Source organism: Peromyscus eremicus, chromosome 8a (assembly GCF_949786415.1).
Source record: "Peromyscus eremicus chromosome 8a, PerEre_H2_v1, whole genome shotgun sequence".
In the NCBI taxonomy this organism is placed as follows: Eukaryota; Metazoa; Chordata; class Mammalia; order Rodentia; family Cricetidae; genus Peromyscus; species Peromyscus eremicus.
In genome coordinates this window covers 20,602,533-20,625,299 of record NC_081423.1, presented here as the reverse complement: position 1 = coordinate 20,625,299, position 22,767 = coordinate 20,602,533, and the positions used below count along the sequence as shown (strand labels likewise).

The 22,767-nt window shown below is 38.8% G+C and overlaps 1 protein-coding gene across 6 annotated transcripts in view; it reads left to right on the top strand.

The window, feature by feature from the left end:
* Tenm2 (teneurin transmembrane protein 2) overlaps positions 1-22,767 on the top strand; it is a 942,842-nt gene that overhangs the window by 280,668 nt on the left and 639,407 nt on the right. Inside the window, exon 4 of one of the 6 annotated variants that reach the window (XM_059270354.1) lies at positions 18,895-18,921. The exons of the other annotated variants lie outside the window; for them this stretch is intronic. Coding sequence (XP_059126337.1) covers positions 18,895-18,921 — 27 coding nt within the window. The remainder of the gene's footprint in view (positions 1-18,894; positions 18,922-22,767) is intronic. 6 annotated transcript variants of the gene reach the window in all.

Genomic DNA, 22,767 nt, shown 5'->3' with positions numbered 1-22,767 from the left:
GTAAGCACGTACTACTGTAATTCACAATTAAGAAAAAATACAGGACATATGCATATGTGTAGAAACCTTTGCACAGAGTTGCTGAACTCATGGGGTGGGGTTCTGTATAATGCTCAGCGCTTTGTGAATGACAATCTATGGATTGCTCAGTGCTTTGTGAATGACAGTCTATGGAAGGCTGGTTATTCCACCAGTGGAGAGTAGGCTTTTGCTGTTTTCATTCATTGTGCCCTTTTCTTCTTGGAATTTTCTTTCAGACCTCCAAGAAACATAACAAACAAAATGGTACTAACATTTCTCTCCACGAATGATATATTATCTTTGCCCCTGTCACAAAGGCACAGATCTGTCATTTGTTGTGTCTGTAAAATGTCCCCTTAATGCAGAGTAAAGGAATCACTTACCAATTGTTTACTCACATTGTACTGGTAAGGAAATTAGACTCTTTGTAAGACAAGGTGTCTGTTAAAGTTGTACCAGGACTCCAAAACAAATGCTGAATTTTATAGAACGATAAGAATGATGAATACTCCCTTTTAATGTCATAATCTACCCAGTGTTTTGTGGGGAATACACAATAGTACTTCCAGTGGCTGTGGACATTTGGAAAACTCAAAGAAAATTAAACAAAACAAAACAAAATGTCACCCAGAAACTATGCTGATTTTTATTTTGTTTTGTTTTGTTTTTTCCAACATAAATGTTTTAAATTGATATTTTACTTCTTGCATGTATTATTATACTTTGTAATTTCTACTTACATTACTACTCCAAAAATTGCATTAATATTCGTAACTATATGCCTTTTAAAAATGGGGAAATGGTTTTTAAGCTTTAAAAATAATTTTTGTTCCTTATAAATTCATAATTACAAAATCAAGTTCTGTTGTTTAGAAACGATATACCAATAAAAGTAGACACATTCTGAACTGCCACTATAAAAAAAAAATAGCTTTCACAGTTTCTGACATTTTGTCATCTTTGCTGACATAAGTTGTAATTGTAGTTATTTTTAAAATTTATATTTTAAGCTGTGTGTAATAATGCATACCTGTAACTCCAGAGCTCTGGAGGATGAAAGTCACAAGTTCAAGGCAAGCCTGTGCTACATAATGACTCCAAGGCCAGCTTGTGCTACATAGAAAAACCTGTTCCTACATGTGTATGTGTGTGTGTGTGTGTGTGTGTGTGTGTCTGTCTGTCTGTCTGTCTGTGTGTGTCTGTGTCTGTGTTATAACTACTAATTGCCCTTTAGATGCTTTATCTCTTGAATTATTCACTCTCTGTTGAATTTTCTTCATGATTATGCTATGCTAGAAGATCCCAATTTTATTATTTAAAACTACTCAACAATTTTAGAACTATGCAAGCCTCTACTGATTAGATTCATAGCTGGTATTTTACCTCAATCGCTCTTTAACTTTTATTTTTCTCATGCAGATATTTTAAATCTTTATTCAGTAAGTTCTTACATTTTAGATGCCTCGAATTGATATGAAAAAGTCTCCATACATTATCCAGTACATATGTACAATACTTTCTCCTTTTTAAAAGGGTAATATTACAATGTCATTAGCCTTTTGGAAACATTTAGAAATATGTGTGTTTGTGTGTGTGTTATAAAGATTGGCTTTCCTGAAATAGTTAGATCTCTCGTAGATTTTGAATTATAATATTTGTCAAGTGATTTACTCAGTAGATTTGGGGGGCTTCTCCTCCCTATGACATACTTACATTTTTTTGTACTGTCCTTGCACTGTTTGGGTACAAAGAGTTAATAGTAGTTTATAGTAAACAAGAAGCTCTTAATGTACCAAGAAGCTCTTCAAAGTGTCTGGCTTGAAGTTTTCATTCTGATTATTCTCTTATTTCTGTATGTGTATGTAGAAAAGTGGCAAAATAGTTTTATCTTCATAATATTTAGTATAGATTTTGCATGTTTTTTTAACACGTGAAGATTTTTTCCATTTTTTGAATATGCAAATTAGGCATTTTAACCAATTTCTCTTTGATTTGTCCTAGTCAGTCTTTGTTAGCTAGAATTCTATTAGCGAAATTTCCCACATTTTTCTTTCATTTCCTTCCTCCACTTCTATCTGCCTTTTCTTTCACAGGACTGTGGGATCACGCCTGGGACCCTATGTATAGTAGGCTAACAGTCAACACTGCCCTAATTCTATTCATCTGATACTTTTTAAATTACTTGATATGTGATATATGTTTCCTCTTTCCCCCTCTACCCCACTGTGTGTGTGTGTCTGTCTGTGTGTAAAACTAGTGAAAGTCCGTTTCTCCTTCTACTATGTGGGTCAGGAGATTAACTCAGGTTAATCAGGTGATCTTAATTTTTACTTTTGAGACAAGCGAGGCCCAGGTTACCCAAGCTGCCCCTGAACTCTTTACACAGACTAGGGAGGGCTAGAACTTGAGATCCCCCTCCTTTACCTCCTAAATTGCTGCTGCAGTCATAGCCCTGAACATCCCTGCCCTTCAGTTTCTTTCTTCTTGTGAAAGCAGAGCCTGTCTATTTAGAAATACTCCTTACTGACACTATCTGATGTGTAAGCGCACAGAAGAAAGTAGTGATCTACTGTGGGTGGCCGCGTGTGTGTCGGCAACGCACGCAGTAACTAGCCTGACAACCTCAGATGGTTCTAACTTCCCCATGATGAACTTTTAAATGACATGATCCACAGCAAACTAGACTAGTATGAAGCCCTGCCAAGCAAGGAAAAGTCCCTGGTGAAATCTTTGGGAAGTAGTTCAGATACCAGCCTTGTCTTGGTACTTTATAATAACCAGTGTTATGTTAACAGCTTTCACAAGGTTCACAATAAAAACTTGCCAGACTTATTTGAACCCATCTTCTTCTAGATTTAATCAGCTACATAAATATTTGCTCCGTGATGTTTTTTTTCCACGTAGTTTATTGATTATTTGGTGCTAGGGCGTGTATTTGAATATAGAGCAGATATGACATCTATTACTCGGTCCCTTGACTAATAGTGAATATTCAAATTGGCTAGAAATTATTCCAATAAGCTAAAATTTCCAATGAGTCTTTTTTTTTCTTTTGGTAGATGGGAGGTAACCATACTCTGATCTCCAGTGATGGTCTTGAAAGTATCTCACTCACTGACCGTTTACTTAGTGATTGGAACTAGTGGCAGCTACAATAGGCAATATTATGCAATCAGGCATAGCATCTTCATGACCTTTGGCAAAGAAATTATGCTTTTGGCTGATGGAACTTTGTAAAGTGGGTAAAATATCCTGCAGGAGATTAGGAAGTACAGAAATTATGTATGTAAAATTTTTCATGTGATTTCTCTGTAGGACAGCCCTTTATAAAGCAAGAGTCACCATTATTCTTAAAAACCGTTTACAGAAAGATTCCCGGGATGCATTTCCTGCTTGGTTACACTGTGACAGTGGTGCAATGGGAAGTAATAATTTCATAATGCTTAGCAATTTACATGCTTCTTATGTATGCTGTTGAGAAAAACAAGCGCACAAATAAGCGGGAAAACATTGAAGGAGCCAAAAATCAAGTCACGCAGGGGTGGTAGGAGCTAGTAGTATCATGCTGCAGGACATGCCAGCCCAGGAGGAAAGATGTCCACTCTTTATACATGAGGATGTTACCTGAGTGGAACATTGCGGGCTGTCACACAGTCTGATGTAACCGGATCAAAATCACATCAAAGTTCAATTCCTTGGCCTCGAGTGCTTGCTGAGTTAGGCTTCTTTTCTGATTATCTTTTATGGAATGTGATTTTAAAAGCATCCCAAAGTTATAAGTGCCCTTGGGTCGTGTTGACATCTGATTCATCAATGGGTAAGCACCCTGTAATTGTTACTGGAGCATCCTTTCGTGCTCCTGGAAGTGAACCCCCAGCTCAGCAAGAATGATGTGGAAATGTTGGTAAACCCCTTTATTACTTTAAGTCTAGACTACTGTAATTCTCCATTTGTGGGTCTCCTTGACTGTGCTATTAATAGGAACCAACTTAAGAGTATAAGGCTGCCCAGATCCTTCCTGGCATCTTGTCACCTCAGCATATTTAGAACCATCAATTCAATCCCTGTATTGGTTACCCATAAAATTTCCCATTGATTGTGCAGTTGTTTTACTCACATAGATGGTACCTCAGAGATGTGGTTTCATTCTGCCTGTCTCATGGATTTTTCTTTTACCACATCTGAGTCACTTGTGCAGACTCAAATTTGAAAGCTTCTGATACTTGCCATACACTTGATGAAGATGTATTCAAAATTAGGCTTCCTAATTTTAATTTTACTTTAGTTTTGAGATATGCCCTTCTGTATATATAGAAGTTGAAGAATATGAGTTTTATCTTTATGTTTCTGACATGTCATAATATCCAAGTTATGGAAAATGTGTGTTCAGATATTTTTCTATATAGTACTATAAAGTTTTAATACAATAAAAATTATAATTATTACTTAGTAACCTACTTCCAAAATTGATACTAATATGGTACTTTTCCATGCTTTGAAAACTTTATTTTAGTAATTGCATAGTATTTCCTCTTATGAAGTATAAGACTTCTTTGATTCGTTTAGCAACTATTCCTTAACTAAATATCTATCCAGCCTACATGCTACACATGGTCCTACCTTAGCTTCTGAAGACACAAGACCAGCTATGGGTGGATGCCACCTTCACCCCCATTGGATTGACCCTCTACTATTCAAAGATTCGAGTTTCTTTTACCTGCAAGCTATTGTAAAAATGATAAGTTTGGGTTTAAATTGCCTCACTAAAGAATATTTTTCTGCCCCTCTGTGCCTATGCTAAGAATATTAGTGTTTTCCTGGAGGGACCAGGCCTGTGGAGGGGCCCTCAATCCTCTTTTACCTCCTGTAAACCTCTTTCTAGTCATCTACCCGTGTTTGATCATTTCCTTTCATATGTATATTCTGCCTCTCCTCTTGGGCTCTGTCTAATAACACTTCATTTTAATTTTATTTGTTAGTTTTAAATCCTATGCCTTTTGCCAAAGTACATGTAGCCATTAGCCTAGTCCAGAACTTCATGCTTTGGTTCCTGTTCATGTCTCTAGGCTTCCCTTAATCTGAGAAATTCACCTTCACTTTGATTTAGATTTGCCTTATCCAATGATATATACACAATATTCTTTAGATTTGCCCAAATAAAAATAGAAATGCTCTAGAGGATAGAAATCATGTCATGGGCACAGCTCTTTTTTTCTAGATGTTGGGAATATATTGCTATCATGGATCTTCCTGGCATGCATCTTAATATATTTTTTAAAAAATAAGAGCTTGTATTTTTTTCTCTCATCTAAGTAAAATACTCATGGTGCTGACACCATTCTAGTAAAATCATGCACTGTTATTAGATGGCAATTAGATGTACACAGAGAGATGAGGGGTGTGATCTTCATTCCTCATATGCACCTAGACTTTGTGTACATGGATTCAGCCTTTGAGCTTCCAGCACCTGTGTTCACAAAGGAACAATGTAGACAGCTGAGTCATTTAAAAATATGCAGCATTTAATAAGAGATTAAACCCTTGCAATCTAATATTGGGTTAGAAATATGCCTGGTTATATTGCCTGCTAAAATTCTATTGTATTAAGACTGTATCATACAGAAGGAGGGGGCTGCTTGTGTTTTCTTCTGTCCTCAGCCAAACCATAGAGAAGTTTCAGTTTCTATTAAAAAATGACCCTGGACTCTGAGTTTGAATACAATCTATTAGATGCTAACTTTAGGAAAACAATGCTATTTTATATGCATCTTGAAAATATAGAACCTATAAAAATATAAGGCTTCATCTAACTCACATGCACATATAGTAGCCGGACTGTGGCTCTCAAAGCCAGGCTTGTCATGATGTAAATCCATCTTATCTATAAGTATGATTTTTAGTATCTATACTAGAAATCAGATTCAACTAGATTATTCAGTCCTGACACAATGTACCTAGATAGCTGTCCTATACAGGTATGTAATTTGTAAATGCTTTGTTTTGTGTAAATTACACTGTATACTTAAGTATTTTTTCATGTAGAAAAAAACTAATTCCAAGAAGTGATTGTCTCCTATCTTTTGGTCTGCTTGATGACTGAGAAGAAAGTCTGCTCCGATCACCTGTGGCTCAGTATTTTTGGTACATCCAAACCACTGTCATTTTACTTACGAATACAATTGGGAAAAGGAAGGATGATTGTCTCTGGCAGGTTGAAATGCATTGTGTTTGTTCTGACCCCAGCTCAAATGAAAATAAAATAGTTCCAGATCTTGGAATGATCCAGAAGCTAAAATTGCTCATTTGAAACTGCCAGAAGGGAACAGAACAAAATTGAGAAGGATTTTTCTACATCTTTCATTTGGAGAGCATCAATTCCAAGGATGAGGTAATCGGATCACCTAATTATCAAATCAGTCTTCCTTTATGTCACATGACATCCTTTCTCTACCCTTAAAGGGAAGTAGAGAAAAGCTATCAGGAGCAGAGGTTATCAAAGGAGAAATTAGTAAAACTCCATCAAATCGCTGTAAGAATAAAATTACATTTGATCTGTGTTAGTCACTTGGAATCAAAGGAAATCTAAGGTGCCAGGAAATATCTAGCCCAAAGCTGACTTTTGAAATATGGAAAACTGAGGCCCAGAAAATGAAACCTATTTACTAAGTAAGTTGGAACTGTGAGCAAGATGAAACATATTGGCTATTGTACCGCGATCAAGAATTTTGACGTGAAATGCATTGCCAACACACGCAGCAAATAGACATATTCTGAAACAAAGGGTTAATTTTCCAACAAATTACTTTCCTAAAAAAGAACTGCTGGCCCTCCAGCACTTGTGAAATATCCCTTGCATTGCTGTTCTCATTAAGGAGAATAAAAAGAGAAGCAGTTGGGCTTCTGTAGTTGTTTTAGTATTTCTTTAGCAGTTTCAGACTTATTTGTGTCTGAAGAGGGAAGCCTCTTAAATGGAAACATGACATATAAACTAACGGCTGGTTTTGACATTGAACTTCAGATCCAGGGTAGGTAGGAGTGTTTGCACTTCATGTCTGTAATATACAAATAGATGCTGGTTTAAATTCTCAGCATGAACAGCCTGGTGGTTAGCTGAGTTCCCCGTGTCTCCCTTCACTCATTCGCCACAAAATAAAGGAAGGAAAATCTCCAGTTTCGCAGCCAGTGGGTGTGGGGGTAACTGGAAACTCGGGAGGACTGTTTTACAGTGTTCACACCCACTAACAAGACTGTTAATCGGAGCAGCCCACCCCACACCACCCTTGTCTCGTCTTCCCCTTTAGCTTAGCTGTCTCTTACTGCTGCGCCCATCCAGCGTACCCTAGTCTTATATTCACTCTCCTACAGGATGACAAGCTTTGCCCTAGAAGACTTGATCGCTGTTGAGAATAATAGAAGTATAGCAACACTGAGGTTGTGATAATGTTGTATGAGACATTTAGCATCGTTAATTTAAGTGAGCCACAACTACTCAAAAGAGTTAAGATTTTCCTTGTTGTCCAGTTTAGGAAGCAGGGACCCTGAGTGTCTATAGTACCCAACAGCCAGAGGTGGGAAACTTGACATTGACTCCCATTCTTTCTGTTCTGCTGCCCAGCTTCCTTGGAGGACTCAGCTCCAGCACTTTAGTTATCAGACTCTCTTGGATTTGTTCCTGCTGAGTTCATTGAACGGCTCTTCACTTTCCTTTCTCTCTGTGCATTTTCTTTATTAATGGCAGGAAACACCTAGAAATCTCTCCTCTGCCATCAGGTCTTTTTCATTAGGTTCTAAGAAGGGACCCAGGGTTTACTCTAGCTATCCGTTCAACTGCAGAAGACACAAAGCACAGTTATACCAGAGGCCTTTAGCCCACATTTCAAGGTCTTCTCAAAGCTTTTGCAAATCTAGCTTACAAATTAGGAGAAAGCTCTCAGACTGGGCCCTCCAGGTTTCATCCCTTACTCGCAAGGTGTGAGGGTGTCTTCTAGCTGAAGTACTAAGAGAAGAACAATGGCCTATAGGATACACTTAACCCATCCTTGGATAGTGGGAATGGTTCCATTACACCCAGAAATAAAAAAAAAACCACACACACATTGTGTTCCATATAGAGGGAGAAGCAAGGAAGAGGACAGTGAGGTTAGTTAGAAATAATAGTATCACAACGCTACCAATACATGTAAGAGTAGATTTTTACATTATATTATATACATTTAATGAATTTTAAAATGTATTATATACATATATAATAAAAGCACAGTAGTATATTACAACCTATTATGTGAGATATTGCTTTATATCTGTTCTTGTTTTACTTTAAATCAGACTGCTATACCATTTTTTATAATTATACATCAATATTACTCTTGATTATTTTTGTAGTACAGGTTATGTGACCCTAATCTGAAACAATTATGACAAGAAATGTTTCAGATTTTTTTTAATTTTACACACACACACACACACACACACACACACACACACACACACACTGTCCCACTCTGTTGCAGCTATATCATTCTGGGTAATTCACTTCTCTTTTCCTGCCTAACATGTTGGGGTAGACAGGAAATGTTGACAGAAAGAGTGAAGGAACAAACCTATGAATCAAGGGAGCCAGTGGGATTACACCCACATTCCATGAGTTGAGAGAGATTGGTTCATGAAAAATCGGTGAAGTATGATGGAGTGAAGGAAAGCTGGCACATGGGCATCATATGTGGGCCACTGTCTGTTAACTTTCCATTTTTACTTTACATACCAGGAGAGCAGATTGATATTGCATTTTAATTGTGTATATTAGAGGGAGGCATATGGTTACAACATTTTCTTATTTACCTTCTGTAACATGAAATTTATCATTTTCTTCCCAAAATAAAGGATTTAAGGGAGCATGCCTACTTTTTATATGAGTTCAATTCTCTCCCATGCGAAAGACTCCTGATATGTGTGGCAGGTTGATGCCAAGATGATATTGGCACCATTTTCATATTGCCATGGTGATCCCTAGCTCTCCTGAAATCTCAAGAGGGACTATGATATTTTAAAAGCAACTTGAATTTTGGTAATTAAAAAGGCTGGAAAGAATACCCTTGCTACATTTTTGCCAGCATGGGCAAATAAGGATAGCAAATGATGTCTAGAGGGAAGGAATATGACTTGTGCTTTATTGGGTGGAGTAAGCTTGCATTCTAATTTGAAAAGCCTCCTGTAAGTTATGTATGGGGTATTTATGGCAAGTCAGAGCCCTACTGTGGATTGTGAAGTGTGTCTAAGCATATCCTTCCTAGAAACAGCTCTTGTCTTTCCTGGAGTCACTATCATTTTTAACTTAGAGTTGAAGGTATGATTGTCAGAGTATTTAAACATTGAAGGCAATGTGTAACGTATATAAATGTTAGCAGTTATCAAGGTAAAGCAAAAGAAAAAAGTGATTCTCTTAAATGGGAAATTAAGGCAGACAAGCGTCATTCACGCTGCAGGTTAATCACATCCCAGCCTGTCTCAAAAGTTCTTACTGCGGGAGTTACTTTAAATTTTGCCTGAGCAACTGTGTTTTCCAGGAAAACTCTCAAAGATAAGGTTTTGTCTCACATCACATGGAAAATTTTTAGGCATTTTGTTAAGCAATAAAATGAACAAATACTTGATATGATAAACGTGGAAACAAACATTCAAAAGAAAAAAAAAGGGAAGAAAGCCCAAGTCACTGGGATGAAAATGAAAAATGCTTTATCTCTTCTGTTTGAAGAGGAACCCGGCCAACAGTAGGACTCCATTGGTTTTGTTGTGTTGTTTTGTTTTTAGCATATGCCATGTCTTTGGGCTGCAAATCTTTAAGGGCATAGAAGGAAGGGTGAAACAATGTTTCTTAATTAGGAAGTTTACAAACAAATGTAAATTCCCCATTTACTGATGGGCATTTTAATTGAGCTTTTACAAAACCACCTACAGCCTAATGTTTCACAGTCAAAAATAAACCAGAGGACTCTTAAGTGCCATTTCCCCCACATAATTCAATTGTTATCACTCGCGGAAAGTTGCTAATTTTCTATAGAATTCTATCCTATTGGGGAAAGAACGGCAGCAGATAGAGTTGGTTGGCCCCGATTTCTTACAGACCATTCCAGGGAAAGGCAGTTATTGTGTTGTTCATTATCTTATTTAGTGACATTTATAGCTGCTATGACCTAAAATAGAATTGAGCCAGATGGTTTTATTAGAGGCTTTTGTTTATTTGATTAATTTTGTGTTGCATTTAGCAGAGATTTGGTGATTTTAATTTTGTTATTGTTCACTGAGTTTTATGATTAGGGAAGTGACTTAGTGGTACCTAATGTATGGCTTGCTGAGGACAGAGTCTCAGGGAGGTGACTGAGAAGCATGCTTGGGGCTTGATCATCTGCTTAAATAGATGTGTATCTATTTACACAGAAATAGATGCGGTGATTTTGTTACACATATATCAATGTTCAAGTTTGTGATTTTCTTTTCGTTATAGAATTTGTCTGGTAGTGTCTTCCTCAATGTGATATTTTTAATCTATGCATTTAATCCACTAGAAGATTTTTTGCTTTCTTGTATTAAAACATTCTTGAAATTAAAGGAGACCAACTCAAGCAGCAATATAGAAAATCTCTGTTAGGTTCAAACAAGTATTTTGTGTTTGCTTGCTCTTGTAAGAGAGAATTTTTTTCATAGTTTCAAACATGGTTCTTTTCCTTAAGAGAAATAGAGAAAGAAAGAGAGAGCTATACTATTTCAAAGAGAATTTTCCTATTCCCTACTGAATCATAGTTTTACATTTCCTGAAAATAGATTCACAAATGTCATAAATTAGTCTGTAAATTTTACCTTATTATGCTTCCTCCTTCAAAAATATGCAAGAAAGTGATTATTCGTGGTGTTCAACTCCAGGCTGATGAGTCGGTTCTAATTATCAAAGCAGACATAATGAGATGAAAACAACTTTCTCGAGGGCCTCTGAGTTTTCAGTCACCATCACCACCCTGTCATGCTGGGTTAACTGTTTTCTGCCCAAGTGGATGTCAACACAATTAATTTCACAGTTTTTTCAGCTGATATACATAGGGTTCATTTGCTCATCTAGGCAAAAAGCTTCACATATGTTAGGGTGCAACCAATTTCTGGGTTCTCTATGGGTAGATGAAAAAAATGAGGAGAATGGACATTTGTCTTCACAGGTCATGTGTAGCTACATAAGTGAAAAAATAGGAAATAACTAGAAAATTTTCATAGTGCTGGTAGCCCATATTTATCTAGTTTAACTGTTTGTCATAGGAGAGGTTACAGTAGATCACTCCACAATAATGGAAATAGCCACAATGTCTGAGATGGTACACAGTGTCCTCATTGGGCTATTGAAAACTTGAAATGCAGTTAGTGTAACTGAGGGGTTCCTAATTATCCATAATTTTAATCAAATTTACATTTGTATTTGAGCAAATACATATGGCTAATCTCTGCCAGATTGGGCAATCCTGTTCTCAAATTTATAGTGTTATTACTTACATGTACTTTACACTTGAAATATCATCTCTTATACTCTAGCTGTTGTAGCATGAAAACAGGATGAGATGTAAAGTTTTATTTTATTTATGCCATGGACTACAAGCAGCACTTTCAAGAGTGAAAGAATCCATGCAGGAACGACTGCATTTTTGCATATTTGATAAGAAATGATGAAATAATGTCCTTGATTTTAATGTGTGAGTAGATTGCAAATTAATCTTTAATTTATGTCTGGATTCCTATACCTGGCTAGGATATTTTTTAAGTCCGATTTCTTATTTGTTATTGTTACTCTATGAATCACTGAAATGATATATTAATTTAGTTGATTAATATGATTCATTACCATAAATCATCTTCTTTAGCTCGTGTGTTGCTGCTTAATAAAAACTGCAAACACATTTTCCCCCCAGAGTTGTATTTGATATCATTCCATAGCAACCAATTTTTCATTTCCCAGCGTGTATGTATGGCTTGCTTGGTGATAAGTATTTGGAGGGAGAAAAGAAACTGGGAACAGGGGGCTGAGAAGGATGGAGGGAGGGGGAGATGGAAAGGGGAAGAGAGAAAGGGAATCAGGAGAAGAACATGAGTGCTACTACTGCAATAGAACAGCAGGGCTATGGCTTTCGTTGCCAGGAGACAGCAGAATCCACCATGAATACTGCTCTGATCACTAAAGGGCCTGTCAGATTTCTTTCCTTTAACGTTTTAATCTTCGGAATCCTTCTCTCTGCAGTTCTGTAGTAGTGAGAGTAATCTGGCATTTTTAGATCCTACATTCCTCAGCTGTTTCTTGTTTGTTTCTCGGTCTATTTCTAGCCAAAGGAGGAGAAATGAGCCAGAGAGCCTTCTGTTCCTCCTCCTCCCTGGTTGATAGGCAGGACCTTTCCCCTCACTGCCTTGAATGAAACTCACTGCTGTAAGACCGAGCCGTGACATGTGTGTGTCGCCTCTCCATTTAGGGTTCATGTCTTCATATTGTCTTGCCATCTGTATTTTTTTATTGATGAAGGTGGTGCAAAGAAAAAATATTTCTCTATCAATTTCTGCTGAAGATTGAGTGTTCTGGGTCATGGCTGGGTCAAATTAGCTTTGGAGCAGAGAAGAGGGTAACAGCCTGAACTGTTGAGACTAGGTGACTTGTTCAAATCCATCGTGGGGGAAGATATCTCTCCACAGATGCATTTAAATCCATGCTTTCTTTCCATAGATGGGATGGAATGTATTATAGACATTAGTTTTTCTAGTTTCTGAAGTAAGGTAGAGTGGAGAGATGGAGAAAGAGAGGAGAGAGGAAGGGGAGATAATCGTGAGGACACAAGATAGACAAAGTAAAAATATCAGTAAATGGAAACTACATCCTGTCAGGCAACAACACATGGAAGGAGGCAAAATAAATACATACACAAAAGACAAAAGAAACCCTTCCTGGAGATAATGCTGTCAAATATATATGCACAGAAGTGTGGTAATTAAGTAGCCATGGAGAAGGCCTCCTCCTAAATGAGAGGGGTCGTGGGTTACCCACTTAAAGCAAGGACATGTGGATTGACAGATAAACTGCCATGGAATTACTGTGATAGGGCTTTTTGAGGGACATAAGGGACCAGGATTGTGAGATGGGTGTGGCTCTTCTAGGATATCGTAAAAAGAGTCAGCTGTAGTGATAAGAGTAGCCGGAGAGAAGGCTGCAGAACCCCTATGTGTGATGCCACTGGGCCATTGTCACAGCTCAGTCATCAGTTAGCAGGTCACAGGGGTTCTTGAATTTCACTGTCTATGTTAGGAAGCAATATTTCAAGTTTTATAGATGAAACTACGTCCAGAGTATTTCTTTAAAATGTTTATTGTCACCAGTTGTTGAGGAAGTCCATGTTGGCCTTTGCATGTCCCTCCTCATTTCTTGGCCCTAAAGTAATGTGTAGATTCACAGACATTCACAGGGCACTTGAAGAGTATTCTTTTGGTTCATAGCACGGGTATAATGAGTGGGAATGGGGTTGACTGTTGGCTTCATGCTCCTCTCTCTTCTTAACCACTGGTGATGGGAGGCAGGCAAGAATTCCTTATTACCCCAAACCTTGCTGAGGGCAAGCAGCACTTCCCAGTCAAGGAGAAGATTTAGAACATGTGGAAATGAAAAAGAAATAGCTATAGAAGTGCTATGTTTTTCTTTATACACCTCATTAAGTCAATAGGTGTTCTATGTGACATACTGCTACCTTTTAGACTGTTGTTCAAGGATAAGACATGAAGTCTTGGTGGGTAGTGGTGGCACACGCCCTTAATTCCAGCACTCAGGAGGCAGAGGCAGAGGATCTCTGTGAGTTTGAGGCCAGCCTGGTCTACAGAGTGAGATCCAGGACAGCCAGGACTACACAGAGAAACTCATTTGAAGTCTCACATTTTGTGACCCATTACATGAGGGTATATGTAACTGAGTACTTGAGTTACAGCAAAATAAAATACATTCTTATTGCTGATTTTCATTAAGTGCCTAATATGAAAGTAACTACTAAAGGAAATAACTACTGAATGAAAAGGAAAAATGAGTCATAAGAAGCCAGTATTCTAATTTTGTGTATTACTAAAATCATCTGTCACATAGTAAGTGCTCAGGAAATGTTTATCAGTAATAATAAGGATGGAAGGAGAAACCAGTCTACATTCGATTGAAAGGAAGGCAGGGAAAATAGATGAAGCCTCACTTTTGGTCTTAATATTCTATAAATACTCTTAATATTCTATAAATAGTGAATAAATAGTGAGTTACCATTTCACTGATGAAACATAGATCAGCACTGAAGGTCACCTTTGCTTAGACTCATCATCCCAAGTGTTTGCTTTATGTGTTCTCATGACTGTTTTTGTTCTTTGGTAACTCTCTTCTCATCCAAATATCTGATAGACTTTCATGTCTGAAAGTCACATTTTCTATAGGAGTAATATATTTATAAAGCATCTCAGATTTAAAAAATAATCTCCTGCTGTTTTTCCTGTTTGGAAAAGAAGTCCTCTGCAGTGTATTCCTGACACCCAGGGCATAAGAATGGAAAGACACATCAGTGTGTTTATTCAAACTGTCATCGGTGGGCATGTGCAATGACCCAGGTCTTGTGGCAGATGCCAGGCCTGTAAAGCCAACACAGGACCACATTTCTATGGGGTGAGGGTCACATTATTAGGAGGGGAAGATGTGTGGCTGTTTGGTGCTGTAAAGTGATGGGAGTGCCATGACTAAAATCCGTGAACAGTGCCGAAGGAGACAGAATAATTAGTTCTACTTGGGCAGGTTAAGAAAGACTTGATTAAGTTGATATTTCAGGAACAAATAGGAAAATGATGTTCCAGACAAAGGGAAGCGGTTTGTTCAAAGGCTTGAAGATAGACATACAGTAAGGTTTGTTGCTTGAACTGTAATTAATGACGAGGTCATCCCTTGTCAGTGTGATGAGAGATGGAATCTAAGATGCAGTCTAGGCCACATCATGCATATGCTCCTGTGATAAGCTAAGCACTCTCTACTTTATGCTGCGGGCCATGGGGCATCATCAAAAGACTTTTAGTAGGAGAGTATCATAGTTATATGTTCGTTTTTGTTTCCTAAAGGCCATTTTTGATGAAGTGGGGCAAGAAAATACTAATAGTTGTAGTTAATTTTTAAATTTCTTTTCAGTCAGCCAAGACTGAATATTAAGAGCCTACTATAAATCAATCAGCCTTTGTCTATGTTTGATATAGGGATATGAACAAAGACTGTTCATGTGTTCACTGTTCACTGTTAAACTGTGTGACTCTCATAGGAGTTGCGTAAAATAAGTCCCATTATCCAAAAAGGGCCAGTGAATAACTATTCATCCCAAAGTGTTCCCATTAAACATAGCCTGATATCCCTGCTGGGAAGTGTTTCCCTGGAGTCACTGCCACTGAACATAATTAGGCCACTTGCATGACTGAGGATTATGTGTTGAACAAGTATTTCTCTTCATTGGTTAGAATAGATGTCATACAGGGGTCAATTTCCATATCAAATCCAGTGCAACTATCTAATGGGAACTCAATTTTGGAGTGTATGGACACGCATGCTTGGCAAAGCCATACCTTTTGCTACCTATAACTATATCCAGTCAGATACCAGCTATATTAACTACTGTTTCTCTTTCTCACCTTCCTGTTTCTCATAGATTATGAGTGTTCCATGCTCTTTATCATTGTCTGAGGCTGTTCTTAATTACAAATGCACATCCAGGTGCTAGAAAAAAAAAACTCTTTAAAGATATGCATTTTGGGATGTCACCCAAAAGATTTTGGTCCCCAAGTAAGGACAGAACCTAGAGAAATGTTGAACGTCAGAAACTCCCCCATTTCCTCACTTGGGAAACCAGGGGCACCTAGGCTCAGGGTGTACATCATTGATGGAGCACTTACCTAACACATATAATCTCATGAGAGGAAAGGGGAAGGGAGAAAGAGATTCTAATCAAATATCCCTTGCAACACAACACAGTCTAATTGTTGGAGTCCAGACTGGAAGTCCTTCCCCTGGGGCACAGTCTGAATAATTGTCACTGTCTGTGTCATTCCAGCCTAGACCTTGCTTGAGAAGCATGTGGCTTTTGTACTGCTTTGATGTGACAGAGGAGGAGGGTAGAAGACCACACCCTTCACTAATTGTCACCTGAGGTGACTGTGTGGTTTGAGCAGCTAGTGTTTATTTTTCACAGTTCTTTGGAAGTCTAAGACGAGAATGGCAAGGTGTTGAGTTCTTGATGAGGGCCGTCTACGTGGCTTGGGAAGAGCGGCCTTCTCACCGTATTCTGTAATGTCACGAGGGATATGGCTAGCAGGCAGGAGACAGAGGAAGAGAGGGAGGAGGAGAAAGAACAAGTGGGATATTCGTTCTCTCTGGTCTCTTTCTGTAAAGGCACTGATTCCATCATGAGGACTCCACCCTCATGAACAGGTGGAAATTTGACCACAACCCAAATGCCCCATCTTCTAGTACCATCACATTTGGAGAAAGGCCTTCCACATATAATTTTGAGGGGAGAAAATAACCACCCTTGATGGTGAAGGTATGGATCTCAAACTCTGGCCTGGGCATTAGGGTCACTTAGGGACTCTTTTTGGGGTTTTGTTTTTCAAGACAGGTTTTTTCTGTTTGGCCTTGGATGTCCTGGAACTCACTCTGCAGATGAGGCTGGCCTTGAACTCAGAGATCCACCTGCCTCTGCCTCTTACGTCCTGGGATTAAATCTGTGCGCCACCACTGGCTACTTAGAGACTGTTAATGAGATACTAATGTTTTGACCTCACTTTTGGGGTTAGCGTTTACTGCCTACCAGGTCTAATTCTATCCTGCAAGTGTTATGATTTCTCCTACAGCCTCAGTTTTCACACTGTAACATGGATATAGTATTACTAACTATGCCAACAATGACAAGAGATCCCATGTACCAGAAGGATTGGGTGGTCATCTCTAGTGTAAGTGTACCACTTTTGTCCTAATTAATGAAGAACGGTCTCAGATGGGGATGTTCATCTAAGCTTCATGTCTACTAGCTTTTGCACTGAGGTTTTCTGGTAGACCTGAATGGGAAGCACTGCTGCTTGGAGAATGTCAGGCATCTCTTGGAGTTAATACACCAGAGCCTAGTTCAGGGGCCATATATCTGAATGCCTCAGCCCTTCATTCAGTGCTCTCATGAGATTCATTGATTGAGACCTGAGAGTCAGGTGCCTCTTGACGATTAAAGAAACAAATGTGTAAACATGGGGACAAGTGGCAGTTGGCATTAGACACTCAAGACTGGGAAAGCTAGATACAGAATGTCCAGCTGAAAGGCGCAGATGTGTCTGTGAAGCCCAACCCTGCCAGGCAATTGTGCCTCCAGCCCTTAGAGGTTGCAAAATCCAAAGCTTTATGAAGAATTCTATTTATAGTTAAACATTAGTGATTAATTAAAAAGAAAAAGTAAAGCAAAGCAGTACAGCATTGCACAGATTAACATTAGCAGATATAAACGAGCATATTTGTAGTGTAAATTTCCACTCTGTGCCCAATGTAGTCACATGGTCAGACAGTGACCATTCCTTTGGGCCTTACACTGCATCTCCTCCTTCATTTCAGCCATGATCTTTTACATCCAGATTGTCCACAGACAGAATGCTCACTGTCCTGGCTCCCCAGTTGTCCACCTCTGCTATGAATCCTTATCATCTCTTACTGGATGTTCTTGCATTCATTTCTATGGATTTAATTCATTTCTGCTCTCAGTATTTATTTGAACAGATACTGTGTTAGAGGATAAAGATACAAAAGTCAACAAGACAGTGCCTGCCCGATTTTTGCTTCTAGTCTATTCTGAGAGATATGCCGGTGAGTGTAATCAGAAAGGCCTGAAGGAACATGATGGAATATGCGACAAAGAGATCCAAGGCAACCTCATCTAGATATAAGCTTCCTTTGACTAATAACAAATGCTCTTCTCACTTTTATCTACATTTACCCACATTTCTTTAATTGAGTAGTCTACCCATACATCGAGCTGACACTGTGGGAAGACATCATCAAACCTTCAGCTCTTTCTGTGCTTAAGAATTATTTAACGCGCCGGGCGGTGGTGGCGCACGCCTTTAATCCCAGCACTCGGGAGGCAGAGCCAGGCGGATCTCTGTGAGTTCGAGGCCAGCCTGGGCTACCAAGTGAGTTCCAGGAAAAGGCGCAAAGCTACACAGAGAAACCCTGTCTCGAAAAACCAAAAAAAAAAAAAAAAAAAAGAATTATTTAACGCCCAGAATCATGGACTAAAGCATCATATGTTACACAGCACCATGCAATGCTCAGACCTAATATTGTTCACATTGTAGTGAGATGTGTAAGACATGATGTCCATATACTTCCAGGCACAGTCCATACGGTCCGTTGGTTTGTGTGGGGCCCCGGCTTTCTTGGTTGCCCTCCTAGTATTTGGCCTTCAGTGATGCCAAGTGGCTCACCCAGGGGACTGAATCTTGTCACAGGCTTCTCTCCAGGGGAGTGTCTTCCTGGGCCTATGATGGTTATCTGTTAATAGAAGGAAAAACAAGTTGTGAAAGTAGGCCATGCATATCACCGATAAACATGAAATTTTCATTGGCGAGAGCCCTCTCTCCTTGCCAAAGTGACCTTGGTTGGCGCACAGATGACAGAGTGCTTCCCTGCCTGGGTCTGACAGCATTGCTATCACAGCACGTTTGACAAATCGTTCACATTAAATCGGGGGGCACTTTCGGCAGCGCCGACGTCCCCTCTCCATCACTCCTGATTACCACACAAACGTCAACCATGGCACCAAGCACATTTGTCAGAGGGAGTAAAAAGCAGTTGTTAGGAAGACACTACCTGTCATGCTAATAGGCTAGAGCGTGTTCCTTTGTGTCCCACAGGAGACTACGGATTTAAAAAAAAAAAAAAAAAAAAAAAAAAAAAAACAACAACAACAACAAAACCCCAGGTTTGGGATGGTTGTCTAGTAGTTCCTGGAAATGCTTTTGTGCTTTAGTATTGGCTGAGGGGAAGGGAAGCTTGTGGAAGAGGATGCTGCATGTCTTCTCTGAGGGGGAAACAAGTTTGAATTGTTCTAGTGACTGTTATTTGGGGGCTGCTGTCATTTCTTGATGGCCTCTTCTTCGATAGAGGAAGTGTGTGTAGTATAAACTTTAATTAATAAAAAATGTATGGAATGATTCTTTAATGTTCGGCAGTGAGCAGGCTGCTTTTATCTTTAACTTTTAGGGAGTCATTGGAAAGTGGTAGGGTAAGTTTGCTACTGTCTTCATGTTCTGCACCATATGGAACCGTGATTGACATACCTTGTATCACGTGGGTCTCTTGATAATCCAGCCATTTACCCATCACTAACACCATTTTGTGGAATGACTGGGAGCGAAGACCATTGTTTTACCAGATTGCCTGGCGGGGGCGGGGGCGGGGGTCAAGTTTCTAGTCCATGCCTCAAGTCCACTGTATCAGTAATATTTACAGATCCAATAAGGAATGTACAACTAATTTAAATGACTCCTGTACTGGCCACACATTGCTGTCAAAACTATTTCCAAATGATTTTTCTCTCCATCTCAAATCTTCTTCCATAAGTCAGTAAGAATCTTCCTTTTTTTTCCCCCCTAATAATGGTAACATTTTAACTTTGAGATTAGGGAGAGATGGCTCAGTGGTTAGCAATACCGTGTTCTTGTAGAGAACCCAAGTGTGTTGCACAGTAGCCATATCACGTGGATCACAACTACCTGGCCCCAGCTCTGGGGGATCCAGCACCTTCTTCCGATGCCTGTGTACCTGCACTCATGTGCACATACCTATGCAGATACACACAGGAATACATGAGTGAAAATAAAACAAAACTTTAGAAGTCAGAAGTTTTGCACATTAGTAAAAAATGTGCTGAAACCTTAGGAATCAAGTCAAAAGAAACAGAAAAGTTCTGTGTTGGAAATTTGCTTTATATAATAGAGGGTTCTACAAATAGTAGTCGAGAATCAAACTTTTGGCGTCACAGAAGGGCTGTTGTGTTAGAATTAAGAAATGCTTACTATTCTTTAGTTGTCCTGGTAGTCCAGTGAGAGGCACTTTTGCTATTAAGAGTATAAAATATTTTATATAAAGTATACATTATATGACATCTATAATATATATACATATTTTCCTACTTTTATATAACCCTTATGTAAAGGGTCTCACCTCTAGCCTTTAAAATGTGATATAATGTTAGAGCCCATGGGCTAACTCAATTCTGTAACTCTAGTTCAGATGCCAACTATAAGCCAGGCAGCTGTAAATCAAGATTCTGTGGCCCTACCTTTATGTTTAGAAAATTTGCTAGAGCGTCTGGGAAATCACATATTCTACTTACATTTATCTATTTATTATGCAGAATATTACAATGAATCCAGATGTACAGATAGAGAAGAATGATACAGAGGACAAGGAATGGGAGGGATGCTAGGAGCTTCAGCGTACCCTCTTATGGGTTCAGTAGTATGGAGATTACCCAAATCCCTTTGGAATTTTTAAGAAGACATTATCGATTGATGACTTTACATTCATGGCTGTAGATGACTAGCTCAGGCTCAATGCTCTCTGCCCTCTCCCAGTATATCCCAATACTCTGATCCTGCCATGATGTTTCTGGGTACCAGTCTCCATCCTGAAGCCATCTAGAGTTCCTGCTACCCATCATCTCACATGAAAGATGTTGAAGATTCCAGTGGTTTTAGGAATTGTGTCCTAGATCCCACAGACAGACAGGAAATGTACATGTGTTACTCTATCACACCACTATGGATTCTTATGAGTTTGCCCTTTTAAGCGATTTAATAAAAAGGAGTGATAAGCCTAAGATGGGCTGAGGTGGATGAAGTACTTGCTAAACACTGAGTCCTTTGTTTTTATATAAAAATATTGCATTAATAATTAATAATTTATGCCATTGAGTGATCTAATGACCATCATTAACCTTTTCATGGGAAATGGGTCTGTTATTCACTCTTCAAATTTTATTACATATTTATTGTGTGTCCAGCGTTAGGCTAAACCTTGAAAAGATCAAAGAACTAGGATCTCTTGCTGGTTAAATATGAATTATTTTATAAGCCAAAATACTCTTCTGCTTTGGGTATGTCAGCTTAGCTGATGAACTCCCCAAGCCTTTACCTTCACTACTATCTTTGAATCATTGTTCTCCAGATTTCCTGAATTCAAATCATGTAGCCTTGATTCTTAGCCATCCACTACTTATCCAGTAATTCTTCCTTTTCAAATCACAGTGAAATTTTAAAGTGTTCAACCTGCTTAATTTTGTTTTTCAGGAGCAAATTTCCCTTCATGCTATGTGGTGGTTTAAATGAGAATGTCCCCCATAGGCTCATATACTTGAGTACTTGGATTCTTGGTTCTCAGTTAATGGAACTGCTTGGGAAGGATTTAGGAGATGTGGCCTTGTTGGAGAAGGTGTGTCACTGAATCACTGAGGGCAGGCTTTGAGGTCTTAAAAGCCCTTGCCAAGCTCAGTCTTTCTCTCTGGCTTCAACTTACGCATCAGAAATGAGCTCTCAGCTACTGCTCCAGTGCCATGCCATGCCTTCCTGCCAACATATTCCACACCACAATGGTAATGGACTAAACCCTCTGAAACTATAAGCAAGCTCACAATTAAATGCCTCCTTTAAAAGTTGTTTTGGTCATAGTGTTTCATCACAGCAATAGAACAGTCACTAAAACATGCTATGATGCATAAACCAGATCAAAGAAGGAACAAGGGTGCGGGTGCATGGGGCCCTCTTGTTCTAGCTGCCTGCATGCATCCTGGAATACAAGATCCTGATGGTAAAAGGTAGAACAACTCCATTTGAGGGTATCATCTATGCATTGCCGTAAAAGAAGACTGAGTCTATGTCCAGGATATGCTCCCTTTGATCACAACTACCAAACAGCATGTTATGTTACAATGTTCTGGTCAAGAGGAAGGATGAGTTTTGTCAATAATGTCTACGTGAGGACATTTAATATGGTGATTGGATGATGGCTTAGTTCATACCATTACAATGAAATACCATGTTCCAAATGACATTTAATGGTAAGGATTTATTTCTTACCACTCTGGAGACTTGGAAGTCTAAGACTAAGACATGGGCTTATTTGGTATCTACTTCTTGGTTTATTAAAGGCATTTTTTTTTTGCTATGTCCTCACATGGCAGAAGGGGTAAGGCAGTGGGTTTTTTGTTTGCTTGTTTTTTGGAGTTTTAGGGGAGGAGTACTGTTGTTTTATTTGTTTGTATGGGGAAAGGTGCACTTACAAGTCTCATTGAGAAAGGTTCTTCCTTTGTAAGCAAACCCCATCTTCTAATGCTATCATGTTGGAGATTAGGTTTCACTGTGAAGGACACAAACTCTCAGAGGACCATAGAAAATGATACCAACTTACACCACATCCAAATACTTGAAGGCAATTTCATAGGCATTGACCCCTGCTGATCCATATTTGTAAGCCATGAACTTTTCTCAATGTTTATTTTATTTTATAAATGCAAAATGAAGTCACAGTATAAGGTTTAATGTTAGAATTTATCAATTTATGATTGAAGCCCAGACTGGAAAGTAAGATCTTAGTCCCTGAACTGCTAATTTTTGTCACATCCCCCCCAACCATAC